The following is a 17,807-nucleotide window of genomic DNA, read 5'->3' on the forward strand; positions in this document are numbered from 1 at the left end:
TTTTCCCCTCTTGTGGGAGTGGTAACAAGTTGTTCCATAGCATTTGAGTTTATAAATTCTAGGAACCTTTGGGCTAGGGTGTTGGAGCTAGAGTAATGCTCCCAGTCTATCTTTGGGTAGTTGAAGTCACCCAATATAATGGTGTTTGGAGAGACCTTCATATTTTCCAGTGTTCTCAGGAAGGCCGAGTGGGGTTCCTGGGTTTGGGAGGGTGGTCTGTAGCAGGCTATAAACTGGAAGGCAGTTTTACCCACTGTTAGTTGCACATGGATAGTCTCTGATGCTTCGTGCTTTGCCACCAACCTGGAGGTGTGGGTATCTTTGATGAATATCGATACTCCCCCTCCTTTTGTGGTTCGGTCCAAGTTTTGGAGCCGAAAAGCATGGTATGAGGTATAACCTGGTAGTGCTGGGGTGCTCTCGAGAGCCCTGAACCAGGTTTCTGTTACTGCACAGATATCGATGTTCTCCATGCTAAGGAGAGTTTTGAGTGTGTGCATCCTGAGGTTTAGACTTCTGGCATTGAGTAGCATTACTCTTAGTTTCTTATCCCTTGTGATACCTATGGAGGTGGGTTTGTCTTTTGAGCCTTGCCTAAAAAAGGCACTATGGAGGTAGCAAGAGGCTTTGCCAATATCCAAAAGCCCAGGGGTGACAGGTGCAAGCCGTCCCTAGCAAAGCATCGTGGCTTGTCGAGCATATCATGCCAAGCTGACAGGCATTGGATCCCCTTTGAATGACACCAGTACTTAAGCCAATTGTTGAAATTGATCATCTTGTCTTCATATTGTGGCATCATTCTTGGTGAGGGTAAGATGCTACTCAAGGTCAGGGTCATACTGGCCTGGGCTACATGCTCAGAGAGCTCCTCTATGTCTCTTTTCATGTAGTCCAGGGAGGTACTTCTCAGGTCATTCACACCAGCATGGACAATGACTGAGTCATATTTGTACTTGCCTTGGAGTGACCTGAGTGCTTGTGTTATGTGGCGGATCCTAGTGCCCAACAGGCTGCTCACCGTGACCCTCTCCTTGTTCAGCCTGGTGAGCGGGATGTCAGTGTGCCTGATGATAGAGTCACCTATTACAAGTGTATCAGGTGTGTTGTTTAGTCTTAAGGGCTGTGACTGTTTGGCACACTGGCTTTGTGAGATATGTGTTGCACGTGTTTTGTTTTGGGGTAGCGGCTGCTTGGGTGTCTGCTTTGGAGGTCTCTGCTGCTTAGGCAGATCTTTATTTAGAGCCTCCAGTATGTTTTTGTGTGATTATGTGTTTGGTTTGCTGTTGTGGTAGGTCTATGTGAGACTGGAATTGTAGTGAGTGTGGTTTCCTTCTCCTCCTGACTGGTTATGCCAGTACTGAGTTGAGAGAGCTTAGCCTCCAGTTTGGCTATATGGTTGCATCTCTCACATGTGTTGGAATTTGCTGGGAGGAGGAGAGGGTTGTCTGTGTACATGAGGCAGTTGTAACATTGCCTCAAGATTCCCAGATTCACCAGCTGGACCGGAGAGGAGATTGACAACTGACCTTTGGACATGCTAGAATAATATTGGAATTCCTTTATAATTGAAAACAAGGGCCAGTGGGGAGTGAGGGTGTAGTGCTTTTAATTTTTAGTGCTGACTTATATAATTGCTTTAGTGAGCAAGTGCCAGGTAACTTAAGTGCAATGTGTTACAGGTAACTTAAATGCAAAACGACAAACAGTAACTTTCTTTCAAGTGAAACAAGGAAATAAGTACAATAAGCAATGCAGATATCACTAGTGATCCACAGAAGCACTGAGAAGCCACGTATTAGGTGGAATTAGCATTCCAGGGAAATAACAAGCAAACAAACAACAAGCATATAAACAAAGCTAGATTCAGCAGGCCTGGATCTAGTCTATGCTACAGAAAACAAGGTGTACCAATTTTAGTAAGATACAGTTCAAATATGCAGGCACTATAAACTTTTAACCAGAAATTCCCAGCTCAGAAGGGCAGAGTCCAGCCTCTTCTCCCACAAGAGTGCAGACCACGAACCTTCTTAATGTAAAATAACTGGCCTGAAGCCCAAGTGCTTAAACCAGAACTAATACACTTTAAGAATAACAGACACTGTGCTCTCAATCAGCAGTTCCCAACTTAGAAGGATGAAAGCTACCTGTCCTGCCACCACAGTGCATGCCACAAACCTTCCTAATGTAAAACAACTGGTCTGAAGCCCAAGTGCTTAATCCAAAAGACTTAGAATGATAGCTACACTTTAATCAAGTTGCTACCAAGCAGTAATAAGTACAATTGAATACTTTAGAGAATGCCTGGATTAGTGCTCAAGTTACATAAACAAAGCTAGATCCAGCAGGCCCGAATCCAGTCTATGCCACAGCAAACAAGGCGCACCAACTTCAGTAAGAAGCAGTTCAGATATGCATGCACTATAAGTCTTCAACCAGAAATTCCCAGCTCAGAAGGGCAGAGTCCAGTCTCTCCTCCCACAAGAGTGCAGACCACGAACCCTCTTAATGTAAAATAACTGGCCTGAAAGCCCAAGTGCTTAAACCAGAATTAATACACTTTTAGAATAACAGACACTGAGCCCTCAATCAGCAGTTCCCAACCTAGAAGGATGTAAGCTACCTGTTCTGCCACTACAGTGCAGACCACAAACCCTCTCAGTGCAAAACAACTGGTCCAAAGCCCAAGTGTTTAAACCAAAAGGCTTAGAATGAGTTACACCAAGCAGTAATAAATACAACTGAGTACTTTTAAGATGATGCAAAAGTAAAATAAAGTAGGTAGAAACACAAGTACAGTAAAAGCAGATGAATTTTTTTTTTTTTTTTTTGTAACTGTAATAATCTGATTACTGAAATATGGCTATTCGACCAGTCGAGAATACCTCCATTGTTTTCCTTTCACCAACTGTTGTTTGTATTTTCAATCTCTCAGTTTCTTCCTCCTGCAAAACTCCCTCCACCATGTCCCTCCATCTTGCTTTTTCCTCTTTCCTTCAGCTCTGCCTGGTTCATCAAATCTATTAGCACTTGTGTCTCCAGTCCTACATTTTCCAGCTCTGTAACAGGTATTGTATCTCCTTCTCCTTCCTTCAGTAAGATTTCTCCTGCTCCTCCCTCCAGCTCTGCTGCACTCTCCCCCATCTTGGAATTCCCAGACCTGCAGTAGCAGCTCTCCAGCACCACGTAGCAGCTACAGGAAGAGATTCGCTTCCTCTTCTCAAAACAGCAGGTGGAGTTCCTTGGTGCCCTGGCCAAATTCCACCTAGTGAGTATGAATATTACCTCAGGTCTCCCATAAAAAGAGGCTGATAGCCTAGCGGGACCAACCCAGTCAACAACGTGTAAATTAAACAAACAAACAAATAAATAAATAAATATAAAACCTTTGCAACAGAACATTATACATGCATAACTATGCTATACAACATGCTTATGGCACGCAGCAGTGCTGCCCTCTGTGCCCATGCATTTCAGTAGTGCATGGTATGTTATGCACCTTATATGCACACACTTGAGGTACTACTGTACCATACAGCATACATGGAGACAGCAGCAGCTGAAATTTAATCAACTAGCCATCGCCCATAAAATACTTTATCAACCTGCCAAGTCACCCATCCTATCTAACCTTATTCACCCCTACTATAACCTGAAGTCCCTAAGATCTTCACAAAAACTTGTAAATATCAATAAATCAAACAATAGAGCTGGTGACTCTCTCTTCTCTAATACTGTTGGAAAAACCTGGAACCTACTTCCCTCCAAACTTTCCACACTTCCCTCTATCACTCTGTTTAAAAATAAACTTAAGCTCTTCCTCAAAACACATTGGATGTGCCCCTGTACTAAAACTGACTGACCAACACACTCTTGTTACTTGATTCAACCTTACCTTCTCATCTCTGCAATAATTTCATTCTACCTCTCCATCAAAGTCTTACTTATTACTGTATTCTTAAAAAAGTGACATGTTTTACTACTAGATGTATTACTCAACTGCTACTCCATTTTACTTTCTTTTTATCTTCCTTTCTTATCTACATTTATACTGTACTTTTTTAGCTATTATTCTTTCTGAACATTTAATTGTAACTTCATTAGTAATTGTACTGTCTAGTCAAATATTTTGCATTTTTTATACTTTATAAATGTGTGACCACTTAAAGTTTTTTTTTTCTTTACGGTGAATTAATTTGCATTTTAAATATGTACTTCTGTAGATGTGAACTTTATTTGAACTGTTTGGAGCTTATCTCCCCAGGCCTCTACTGAAAATGTACATATATCCAGCTAGACTAGCCCGGTCAACAAATGTAAAATAAAATAAATAAAAATAAAAAAAATTTCACAATGCTGACAGATGTGAATAAGCTAGTATGCAAGACAGGATAACAGAGACATTTTCTAAACAATGTCATGCTCATTGCATTTGTGAATGCAAATGTTCATAGGTTCATAGGTAGGTACTAGGCTATCTGCCCGAGGGCATTTATAAGCCTAGCCAGAGTGTGCCAGCTTTCGCCGTCCCATTGATTAATTAACTGAGCATCTGTCAAGAAGAGCCAATGAAGTGATCCGAGGGGTGCATTTTCTGTTACCCATCCAGTCTTCAAGGTTTCTCTTGAAGAGTGTTAGTGAGGGGCTCTGCCTAATGTAGTTCCAAAGCATGGGGAGTCTCTGTGACAGGAATATATCCCTCCAGCATGTTACATTTATTGTTGTGGTGAGGTTTAGCTCACTAGAGCGAGTGGCTCGCAGTGACTTGGATTTCATTAGGTGGAGCATGCCCATCAATTTTGAGTTGGACATGGCTTTGTAAGTCAGGCAGAGATCACCTCTGAGTAAGCGATATGCCACTGAGTACAGCTGGAGTTTTTCCAGTCGGGCTGCATAGGACATATGTTTGAGACCAGTAATCCTGTTGGTGAGGTACTTTTGTGGTCTTTCCAGCTGCTGGAAGTGTCTTGTGAGGTACATCCCAAACAGGGCATTGTACTCTATGATGGGTCTGATGAGTGACGAGTAGAGGGGCACTATAACCTCTTTATTTCTAGATGCAAACCCTTTAGTAATTAGATGGGCTACATAGAAGGATTTCCTAACTACTTTGGCAATATGATTGTCAAAGGAGAGATTACTATCTACCTGGGTCCCCAGATCTCTTATTACCTCTTCTGTATTAAGGGGGCTGCCACCTATGTGGTAATTCATGGGTGTTTTGTTTTTCCCAAATGGGATGACTATGCATTTTTTGGCATTTAGCTTGAGACCATGACTTTGACACCAGGTATCCGTCTCAGTAAGACCCTTTTGGAGAATGTCCGTGTCAGCCAGAGAGTCAATTATGGCTCCCAGTTTGCAGTCATCGGCAAACTTGGTTAGCCATAGTCCTCCTGTGTTTGCCTGTACTTCTGAGAAGTATATGCCGAACAGTAGGAGTCCCAGGACCGAGCCTTGTGGGACACCACTTGTGACTGGTTTAGAGTCGGACCTGGAGCCCACTATTCTTACCGTGTGAGTTCTATCTGTAAGCCAGTTGGCAACCCATCTCGTGACGTAGGGGTTTATGTTCAGGCTGGTGAGTTTTTCTATAATTCCCGAGTGGGGAATGGTGTCAAAAGCCTTGGTGAGGTCAAGGTAGGCTGTGTGAACTACCTTCCCCTCATCTATGGCCTTGGTGACTGTCTTGAAGAAATCAACCAGGTTTAGTAGGCATGATCTGCCCTTAACAAAGCCGAACTGGATCGGGTCAAGTGTTTGGAAGTTCCCAATGTCTTTGTTAATGAGTTCCATGATGATGCACTATATAGCCTTGCAGACCAGGCTAGTCAGACTTATGGGGCAATAGTTACCAGGGTCAGTTGTGGCCTCTCCTTTGTGGAGCGGAATAACCGTTGTTGTGCACCATTCTATGGGCACATAGCCTGTGGAGAGGCTGAGGTTGAACAATGTGTTTAGGTGGGGGGTTAGTTCGTTCTGTAGTTCATGTAAGACGCAGCCTGGGACACCATCAGGCCCCATTGATGCTGTGCTTTTGAAAGGGCTGTTTTCACCTGTGTGTCTGTGATTTCCGGGACACTACACTTTTCCGGTATTGTTGTGGGCCCTTTTGAGGGTGAGAGGGGGGTGAAGTTTGCACTGAATCTATCTGCCAAGATGTTGGCAATATCAGTGGGTTCAGTATATTTTGTGCTATTTTGAGCATATCTGCGAGTTGCCACTTAGATTCTTGACATAGCTAAAGAAGGCTTGTGGTTATCTTTCGAATCCTTGGCTATTTTTCTTTCGAAGTTAGCCTTGGAGGATTTTATGAAGGACCTTAGTTTCTTACTGATGCTGATCAGGGTTGTCTTTCCTTCTTGGGATTTGCTTTTTTTCTGAACTAGTTTCCTCCTTCTATTGTATAGCCTGTTTATGGCAGGGGTCCACTAGACTGGTTTCCTTCTCTTAGGAGAGTGAGTCTTGGTTTTGCTAGGGATGGCATGATCCATGCATCTTTGTAGGTGCTCGTAGAGTGCATTTGTAAAGGTTCCTGCATCTTGGACACTGTTATCTTTTAGTGTGGGGGCAGTGAAACTTACCACCTCAGTCTTAAGTAAAGTGAAGTTTGCTATAGAAAAGTTTTTCACTGTGGTTTCCTTGGTTGGAGGTGGTGGTGTGGTGTGGACATCCAGAGTGATTAGTTTATGGTTTGATCTAACCAGTGACAGGCTGACCTCTGATGTGGAACACCTGTTGCCCATGTTGGTGATGACCATGTCCAATATGTTTTCACCTCTGGTAGAGGAGTTTACCAGCTGATCCAGGGCATTTGAGTTGATAAATTCCAGGAAGTGCTAGACCTGGGAGTTTGTACTTGAGTAGTTTTCCCAGTTAACTGTAGGGTAATTGAAATTGCCCAATATCAGGGTGTTCGGTAGGACCTTCATGTTTTCCAGTGTCTCCAGAAAGGCGGAGTGGTGGTCCTGGGTCATGGAGGGTGATCTGTAGCAGGCCACAATTTAAATTGCAGATTTGCCTGATGTTAGTTGCACATGGATGATCTCGGAGGTATCATGCTGCGCCACTAACCTGGAGGTGTAGGTATCCTTGATGAATATGTATACACCCCCTCCTTTTGTGTTTCAGTCCATATTCTGTGGCTGAAATGTGTGGTATGAATTGTAGCCCAGTAGTGCTGGGGTGATCTGTGGAGCCTTGAACTAGGTTTCAGTTACTGGACAGATGTCGACATTCTCCATACTGAGGAGTGCTTCGAGTGCATGCATTTTGAGATTTAAACTCCTGGCATTGAGTAGCATAGCCCTCATTTTTTTATTTGTGCTGTTTACAGAGGTGGGTTTGACTTTTGAGCCTTGCCTAAAAAAGGCACTATGGGGGCAGCAAGAGCCTTGGCCAGTATTCGAAAGCCTAGGGGTGACAGGTGCAAGCCATCTCTTGCAAAGCAACGAGGCCTGTTGAGCATGTTGTCCCAGGCTGACAGACACTGGATCCCTTTTGAATGACACCAGAAACTTAGCCAATTGTTGAAATTGATCATTTTTTCTTTATACTGCGGTATCATTCTTGGTGAGGGCAGGATGCTACTCAGGGTCAGGGTCATACCTGCCTGGGCTACATGATCAGAGAGTTCTTCCATGTCTCTTTTCCTGTAGTCCAGGGAGGTACATCTCAGGTCATTCACACCAACATGAACAATGACAGAGTCATATTTGTACTTGTTCTGGAGTGACCTGAGTGCTTGTGTTATGTGTCGGATTCTGGCTCCCGACAGGCAGCTAACAGTAACCTTCTCCTTGTCCAGCCTAGTGAGTGGGACATCAGTGTGCCTGACTATAGAGTTGCCTATTACTAGTGTGTTAGGTATGTTATTTTGCCTTAAGGGCTGTGATTGTGCGGCACACTGATTTTTGTGTTTCATGTGTTGTCTGGTTTGTGACGGGAGGTGCAGGTTTTTTGGGTGTCTGCTTTGGAGGTCTGTGATGCTTTTGCAGGTTTTTATTTAGAGCCTCCGGGTATGATTTTATGTATTTATGTGTAATTTTTGCCAGTTCTGATTTAGTATGTCTATGTGAGGCTGGAGGTGTGGTGCAAGTGTTAACCTTCTCCTCATGACTGCTTGTTCCAGTCTTGGGTGGAGAGAGCTTAGCCTCCAATTTAGCTATATAATTGCATCTCTCGCATATGTTAATGTTTTGTGGTAGGAGGAGAGGGTTGTCTGTGTACATGAGGCAGTTGTAACATTGCTTCAGGATACCCAGTTGATCTGCCTTTCCTTATATTCATTCTACTCACCAAGTTATAGAGTACCTAAACCCTGCAGGACCTTTTATAACCTGCAGATGTCAGCAAAGCCCACCCTTGCATGTTGGTGCACCTGTAGTTGCTGTGCTTCAACAGCATTTATAAAGTGATATAGCATACTTTATATACAGTGTGTGTGTGTGTGTGTGTGTGTGTGTGTGTGTGTGTGTGTGTGTGTGTGTGTGTGTGTGTGTGTGTGCGCACCTGCTTGTGTTGTCTGTGTTGATCGTGTCTAGAATGCTAATAATCTAACACTTTCTCCTGCTTGTGCGTCTGTGAAACTGGGTTACAATTCAGCTCCAGTTGACAGTTCAGTGTAGGTAATTGTGTTGCAATATTGCATTAGTGCTGTTATTCCTGCTGCTTAGCTCATTTTCATTTGTACTCTGTGCCAGATACCTGCTTACTGTGCAGTAACATATCACTTCCCCAGCCACACTGCTGAATTTCTCTGAATCAGAAGTCAGTGTGTGCCTTCATTTTTCTACACATTGACCCAATGCAGTGCAGTGTGTTCCTCTGAATTATATCCACAGAGTGCTGTTCAATATTCAGGCCCCTAAAGGAATCTGATTGAAGTATATGAACTGCCTAGAGGTGGTCTTCTAGATACCCGTCAGATTTAATACACTCAAGTCTGTGTGAAAATACAGTGTTTGCACTGTAATCTCTGTATAAGCCAAAGCCATCTCAGAATACTTGGTGCACTATAACAGTGCATCAACTGTGCAAAGTTTGGTACTCATCTGCCCACTTTGTGGCAAATGGTATCTAACAAGGGTCTGCCTGCATTTGGAATTGAGAGAAATACCCTGCATCCATTTGTCCTAACCAAAGTTCATCTGCTTTCAAGCGCAAGGTAACTTTTAAGCTTATAAAACAGACCAATTTTTCATTTTTGACAACTGAGTGTTTTACATGTTTAGTGCACAATAGTTATTGGTCTCAATATTTTATCATAGTCACTGCTTCAACTATAAGAGCAGTTGAGACCCTTGTATAAAAATCCCTTTTTTATTCTAAATGCTATCCGTTTGGTCCTATCAGGCTGCTTTTTACTATGTTTACTACTAGCTATTCTTTGCCTTGTCACTCACCTTTTTAGAAGTATATATAACTAGATGAGAAATTAGTACATTTCTTCATTTATTAATAGATGGTTTAGGCTTATTTTTTTTCTTGTCTCATAAAAGTTACTTTAATACGAGTATAGATGGGAGTGTGTCAATGACACAAAGCAAATTTAAGAAACTGGTAAAGCTGAACAAGCAGAATCTTCTGGACTTCAGCAGTTCCAGTGGTGAGCTGAAAACCATCACTTCTCATAAATATCATGGTGCATTTATTCAGGTTATTATAAGGAGAAAGAGGGAATTCATCAAGGTGAACCAGTTGACCAGTGAAGCAGCTCATTCACATTGCAGCTTCTATGGTGCCAGAGAGAGGTCTATGTAAATTAGGTATAATGCAGAACTGATCAGCCTTGACTAGTGAGTGCTATGAAAATTACTGTCAGATTCAGGGGTGAAGAGGGATGCGCATAAGTTAATGGATACATTCATCATCTCAGATGGCGTCAGTACCACTGGCCAGTGATGAATAACCAGAGGGACATAATAAAGAAGAAGGAGAAGAAGGCGAAGAATGCGTAATTTACTGAGCAGCAGCACTAGGTGAATATGATACTGGATTAAGAAAATCTTCGCTCTTGCTACACGTATATCAGAATCAAAAGTCAGCAACTGAAGTCTCTGTTCAGGTCTGTTGCAGGAGTATCTCACCTTTTCTCTCCATAAGTGGCTTCTTAACTAAGTTATAGTTGGACTTGCAGAATGTTTCAAGCATTCCCTTGACATGTTCCAGGTAAGCTGTGTCATCATTCCAGTGTTTTGCCAGGAACTTTCCTACCACTGTAACACCAATGAAATTGCCAACACGACTGTCATAATAAACCTGTTCTTCCTTGTTGTAGATAGTCCTAATAAGGAGCACAATATCCTGGTTGCCATTCAGGAACAGGCATTCTGAAATTTTCTGGAGCAGGAACACCCCTTTAATGAAAACAGAGCAGAATCAGCAAAGGTCATTGTTAACTCAGAATCTTTCAAAATAACGCAGTAGTACAAGAAACCTAGAAAACAGCATTGAGTCACATAAAAACTGGATTAGAGTTGTTTAATTCTCCATTTCTTGACCAAATGTGAACTGGCTAAGAACTTGGATAGTTGTAACATTGTCTTCAAACATCACAAAGTTAAAATATAGGCGAGCACCAAACTGAAATTTGCTCATCATTGTCTTTAATAATCATTTTTATCAATAATCTATTCTAAAGTAACATAGAATTTTAGATATCAATCAGGTATACTTTTAGTAGATAATGTTAAACCAGCTTATGTGACTAATTTCTAATGAATGTGTCATACTATTACAGAAAGTTGCTATATGTGTGATGAACAGGAACACTGATTTCTAGTCCATAGAAAAAAAAAGAATGAAAGCCTTCCTTCATGACATGATATTTGGCAATTTTAAAAGTGAATTTTCAGAGTAGTTTCCAGTCATTACCATGATGTAAGCAAAATTAAAACAGATTTTAAGTACAGAACACTCAGTAAGCAGAGTGACAATATTATAAGTAGTAAATAGAAGAAGAAATACAAGTTATTGTGAATAGGTGCGCTGGCTTAAAATAACACATTCAAAGAAAATACTAAACTGACAAAAAAAAAAACTTCCTCTGCAAAGTTGAAGAGCAAAAATAAAAAATTAAAATAAAATAAAATTCTCTTCCAGCTCTTCAGATGTGTCCTCATTCGATCAATGTTAATGCCAACAAAGCTGTGAGTCTTTCAATGGCTTAAATGAATAAATACCAGCATCACATCAGTGCAGATTTGCAATACTGAATCAAATACTGTGTTTCTACTTCAGCATTGATGATTGCTTGGCTGCTTCTCCTAAGAGCTTGTACGGTACCTGTGATAGTTTTCCAATTCCCCTTCACCCTGCCCTAACTATGGTTATGTTTTTACAAAACTCAGGCAGTCCAAATTCAAGATTTACATGTATTTTTTCAGGAAAATGGAAAATCAGTGTCTGGTGATAAAATAACAGCCTCTTATCTTAAATGCCACTTACTTTCCACATTATTTTGTTTATTATCACATTTGTATCTGTTACGATTTAGGAAGATTGATTCACAAGATATGATGCATACAGTCAAAACAATGACACATCAGATAATGTAAGTTCTTGCTTGCTTGCAGAGCTTAAACTACTGTATTTGAAAAGGGTGGATATCAACAAAGTAATAACAAGGTAAGTAAGCAGAGGTGAAAGTAGTGAACACTTGTTTTAGGCCATCAGACAAGCCAAGCCCTGTGAAGTCCATTCATTTTAAGCCACAGCTTAGAAGAACCATCTAATTAGGATCTGCAAAACATGACTGTGTGTGAAGATGACCTCGATTTTAATACCACTGAGGGTAATCGGGCAAACAATTCTGACTCTAAGAGTGAAAGAATGCTTGATGTATCTGAAGCCATACGCATTTTCAAATGTACCACTGTTTTTCAGTCCTCTAACCTTTGATTTGTAAGGAGAAAACTGAAGCCTTCTCCCCCATACAAATGCCAGAAGGAAACATTCACTTTGTATGCTAAGGCAGTGCAAGTCAAAAACCCCTAATCCCATTACTTTCACTAGAGTGACAGGACTTGCTACAGGTCCAAAAAAAAAAACAAATGGAGAGAAAAGTGGTTAGATTTTTCATCAGACTTTGGCAACAAGCTTGGCTTTTCCAAATTGTAACACTATCCTTCAGACAGATGCCTTTTCAAAACAAACAAAAAAAACTAATACAGCAAGAACTATAGCTCACCTACCATCTGCAAGAATGGTTTCGCTGAGACTTCACATGCCAAGTAAATGGTAAGTCAAGCATTGTCATCTTAGTATATTATTTTATGTTATCATTATCTGCAGGGGACCCGATTCATACAATTCAGCCTCTCACCACTTCAGATTGTGCAGACAGTTGATCTTAAATGCATTCTGTTATTTTTGACATCAACATCTTAATTGCTGTGAGCTACCTCCTGCATGGTAGCCTCGTGTGGCTTTAATTTTCAGTACAAGCTTCCACTACTAGAAGGCACACTGTTACCAGACAGAGTTCTAGTACAGACATTCAGCAGGTAATAAAAAAAATGTGCCACCATTATATAATACTTTCAATGTAGCCAATTGGGGTGAAAAGTCTCATATATTTAATGACTACCCCCTTACCTCCTCCTTTTTCATTTTTCCCACTTTCCTTTCACTCTGCCTTAACGTTTGCTTCCCTTCTATTTTCTCCAAACACCTAATTGTATATAATAGGTTCATAGGTTGGTACTAGGCTATCAGCCCTAGGGCCTATACAAGCCTAGCCATAACAATTCCCTGGCTATTTCTTCCCAAACTACTTACTTCCCTGGACCCCTGTCTAGCAGGGCGACTGACTTGATCCCCGGGGTGAATTTCCTTTCTCCCATCCAATCATCAAGGTTCCTTTTGAAGAGGAACAAAGAGGCACTCTGCTTGACATGTATGGGCAATCTATTCCAGAGTCTGGGGAGTCTCTGGGTCAGGAACCTATCCCTCCAGCATGTTTTGTTTATTGTGATGACAAGGTTTAGATCCCTGGAGCGTGTGGCTCTGAAGGATTGGGATTTCTTTAAGTGTAGCATGTCCAACAGCTCTGGGTTTGACATGGCATTGTATGTTAAGCAAAGATCGTTTCTGAGTAGACGATATGCGACAGAGTATAGCTGGAGTTTTTTAAGGCGGTCAGCGTAGGGCATCCGCTTTAGGCCTGTGATTCTTTTAGTGAGGTATGTCTGTGGCCTTTCCAGTTGTTGCAGATGTCTTGAGAGGTACATACCAAATGGGGCATTGTATTCTATAATGAGTCTAATGAGGAATGAGTACAGTGGGACAATGACCTCCTTTTTTCTGGATGAAAAGCCCTTAGTGATGAGGTGTGCCACATAGAAGGATTTCCTGACTGTTGTGGCGATGTGGTTATCGAAGGTGAGACCACAGTCCACCTGTGTCCCTAAGTCTCTTATCAAACTTTTGGTGTTTAGTGTACTGCCACCTATATGGCAATTCACGGATACATGTTTTTTCCCAAAGGGGATAACTATACATTTCTTGGCATTGAGCTTGAGCCCATGGCTCTGGCACCAAGCATCTGTTTCTGTAAGGCCCTTTTGTAGAGTATCCACATCATTTGGGGATTCAATAATGGCTTCCAGTTTGCAGTCATCTGCAAACTTTGTTATCCAGAGTCCCTTAGTGTTGGCCTGTACTTCAGAGAAGTAGATGCCAAACAAGAGCGGTCCCAGCACTGAACCCTGAGGTACTCCACTTGTCACTTGTCTGGAGCTGGATTTGGAGTCGGCTACTTTTACAGTGTAAATGTAGTAATATAGTAGTGCAATGTAATAATATAATGTGACTTTAATATTTACAGTGTATGCTGCATTTTGAACCAGTTATGTATCTAGTGTTACACTTTAAACAATGATTGTTTTGATAGTTGTAGTACTGATAGTTTGCTTATAAAACATCCTTCTCTATTCATCTCTATGAATGCATTCATGTGAAAATAATCAGCTTTGCTATCTTTAGTGTATTGTATTTCCCAGACTGAACCTGAAAATGGTCTAAATGGATTAATCTTCTATCCCAGTTAGCAAAATAAAATAAAAAAAAATAAAAAATAAAATAAAAATATGAGTCACATAAACATTACTGAGCTTCACGCATGATACCACAATGTACATAATGCTTATTATAAAGAATATACATGTTGAACAGAACCTGTTCTATTAATTCTGGTCTGGAAGTTGGCAGTCTGGTGGAAGGTTAAGTCTGGCAGCTGGCTAAGAGGCTTAAAACTGAGCTATATCTCCTGTGGTACAGGGTGTGATTCCCTCAGCCTTCTGTGTGATATTGGGCAAATCACTTTACCAGACACTGCTTAAAAGCAACTAGGAAATTGAGCTAGGCTCCTCAATGGTTCCCCAGACTGCAAACCTAGTAACTCCTATGTAGGTTGGAAATAAATTAGAGTTGTTGTTGTGTCTTTCAGCTTTTCCAGGTTAGGGGTCACCACAGCTGAACTCCGGTCCGCTAATGATTGGCAGTAGATTTTTACGTGCCGAGTTGCCAGTCCTGACGCACAACCTTCAACGAAGGTACACCCATTCAAGCATGTCTCCACACAGAAGATGCTTTAGATGAGAATCGAACAGGACAACATCTTACTGTGAGGCGACAATGCTACAGCAGCACCACCACCGCAGTTTTCTGGAAATAAATTAGAGTAGCATTTAAAAATGGTTCCTGATTTCCCACCTCTGTCCCTCATTCTTTTTGGCTTTGTCTATAATTCTTGAGCAAAGATGCTGAGAGGCATGTTTCCAATACAACTAGGTAAATCAACCCTCCCTTGCTGCTTCTTCATGCTGTATGTCTCCTTACTTTTAAGTCTTTGGATATGCCCACCTTCAGACCTCTTTTATAGTTTTGCTACCACACCTGCTTCTGGTGTAACTGTTTTGTTCTTTTTCCTGTTTGCTCCCCCAGCTACATTATTTGTATTTCCTTGCACTGGATTTATACAATCATGCCTCCTGTCTTGCCAAATCCCTTTTTATCCCTTCTGTCTCTTGTTGCAAATTGATCCAGTGGTATATTTTGCTAACAGTATAAAGATTTACTTTTTCTTCTAGACCTTACATAGTGTCACTTACTAAAGTGAAAAGGACTAATGCTAGCCTTTATTCCTGCACCATCCCACCTGCCACCATCATTACTTGTGAATGGACTGCACTTTAGCACTGGGCATGTTTCGGCTGAGTTTTAAGGAAGAACAAAGCTAGTCTAATGTTTTGTTTGCACTGCAAGAGCTGCAGTAGAACTATAGCTGAGAACACTGGAGCTACAACTGATATCGGTCTCCTTGTACACATAGGTGCCGGAAGCTGTTAGAGACGGGGGGGGGGGGGTGAGAGGGGCACTTAGTGATCTAAAAAGGGCAATTTTTTTATAACTATTTACTACTACAACATTGGTTCACTTGGGGGACATTTTAAGCTTTTTTTCTTTTTGGTGCTTGAATTAACATTTTCTGATTGGTCTTACCTATCTCATGGCTAATAATTGTATATTAGCCCTAGTGAGAATAACTGTGATCATACCATAGATAATTTGAAGGGACCCATGTAAGAGATGCAGCATTTAGAAACTGCTTCTATCCATTAGTGGCCTGAGTGGCAATCCTGCAGCAGATTTTCTATAACCCATCCTTAGATCCAAGTTTCATTTGAATATGGATGGATGAGCTTTGTTTTATTTTTATGGATAGTCTGTTCTGGAACAGTGGTAGCCTCTGGGATATATATATATCTATCTCTCCACAACATTCAGTTTAGATAACTGGACTGAGTATTTCTAATGCCATTTGACTTGCTGATGTTCAGTAGCTCCATCTATATTAGGTCAGAGGATGCCTTGTATGCCAGACATGTCACCTCTACACACTCTGTAGGATAGAATATAGTAATACATCTTTGAGGTGGTCCATGCAAGACCTATTGTTTAGGACTTGTATCCTTTTAGTAAGGTATTCCTGAAGGTATTCAAACTGTTGCATGGGGCTGGATAGACACATGCCAACGTGGGCATTATACAAAATGATTGACCTAATGAGAGCTTTGTAAAGGGGGCCAACAACATCTCTAGATCTATTCACAATAAAGTTGCTTATAAGCTGTGCAATATAGAAAAGCTTTCTTATAACTCTGGACATATGTTGGTCAAAAGTTAGGTGGCTGTACACACAAGTTCCCAAATGACAAACAACTGGGTCAGTTCTCAGAGGGCATTGCCATGATTTTGACACCAGTTATTATTAGGGACAAACCTTCCTGCATGATGGTTAAGTCATTTGGGGATTCAATAACTGCTCCTAGCTTGCAGTCATCTCAAACTTAGGTGGCTGAAGCCCTTTGGTATTTCCTTTTATTTTTGAGATGTATATGCCAAACAGAAAGTCTCAGCATCGAACCCTGGGGGACTCCATTGGTGACTGGTCTCTTCCCTGTTTTGATCTCCTGCATCCTGTGAGCAAGTTGGCAAGTGTTTGCTCCTACATTATTCATATTTTGTATTACGCCTGATTAGGGCATTGTGTCAAAAGGCTTGGCCAGGTCAAGTTAATGTGGTGTGAACTGTTTTACCTTCATCCATTGTTTTGGTAGCAAGAGTAAAGCTTAAAATTTGCCCATGATTTTGAGCCATTCACACTTTCCTCTGGGTTGTTTTCAAATACATTTTTAGGGCATTCTTTGATTCACCTTCCTGAGTGTATTAAATTATAGTCCTTGTATAATACAGCACCATCTGTTAGAATGTGTTTTAAATTTGTAGTTTTGAACAGTCTTCTAGTAAGCAATGAAACAAAATGCATGAGCCAAAAATGACAAAACTACCCATTTCAGAAAATTTCAACCATAGAAGCCTACTCAAACTTCTGTCATTACAGTCCACCAATATCAGTAAATATACAAAATCTCAGAAGTAAGTCATCTAAATAATTCCACATTAAAGGGATCTCTAACTAATGAAGAGGTTGCTGCTAGGAAACAACTTTATATTTCATTGTTTCATCTACAAATAAAGTAGTTGTTGCCCTTGAAGAATAAATTGCCTATGTTACATAAAAAAATTATAAGCTAGTAATATTGCAATAGGGAATGGATGGCAAACTGATGACAGGTTCATAGTTACTAGGTAACTCCTCCAAAGGAAGGCATTCACAGGACTGCAGCATCCACTCCCTTTAAAGTACAATACAGTACAGTATCAGCTATCCATCTACATACACTGGGAGTAGAACCCATAACCTTCTGCATCAAAAGTAAGGCTACTATCTGTTGTGCTACTAACAATACAAACAGACTTGGAATAAGCAGCACTAAACTTCCCTTCCCCTGAAGCTCTCAGCTCCTTGTAAAATGTTTTATTTAACATTTGCTTACCAGGAAAGTCTGACTTGGAGCAAAGTCAATTTTTAGCAGAGGCCCAGAAAGAAATGCTCCAGATGCGTATCTTTCTAACATGGGAGGAAACCCAAACAAACACAGGAAGGACATACAGACTCCACACAGAAGGCACCCCACCCAAGAATCAAACTGTAGAACCTCTTACTGTGATGCAGCAACACTACCACTGCACCATCCACTTGACACAACAAAATGTCTCAATTTTACAGCAGAAGAAATCTGTAAAAAGCCAATATTTATTGGGGGGAGGCCCAAAACCAGGGAGACATTTTAAATACTGCTTGTATAATCTTAGAAAGTTGCTGAAAGAGTGTTTTGTGTTACTATGTGTTTCCAGAAAAGATAAGAAGACTGAAACTTAAAGGGCTATCATTATTTAGTGAA

The 17,807-nt window shown here is 41.0% G+C and overlaps 1 protein-coding gene across 1 annotated transcript in view; it reads right to left on the reverse strand.

The window, feature by feature from the left end:
• Positions 1-17,807, reverse strand: part of LOC122810599 (H-2 class II histocompatibility antigen, E-S beta chain-like) — an 88,619-nt gene that overhangs the window by 39,548 nt on the left and 31,264 nt on the right. Inside the window, exon 3 of the mRNA XM_044082175.1 lies at positions 10,086-10,355. Coding sequence (XP_043938110.1) covers positions 10,086-10,355 — 270 coding nt within the window. The remainder of the gene's footprint in view (positions 1-10,085; positions 10,356-17,807) is intronic.

The sequence above is a fragment of the Protopterus annectens genome, chromosome 9.part0 (genome assembly GCF_019279795.1).
Source record: "Protopterus annectens isolate FY-2018-M chromosome 9.part0, PAN1.0, whole genome shotgun sequence".
Taxonomy (NCBI): domain Eukaryota; kingdom Metazoa; phylum Chordata; order Ceratodontiformes; family Protopteridae; genus Protopterus; species Protopterus annectens.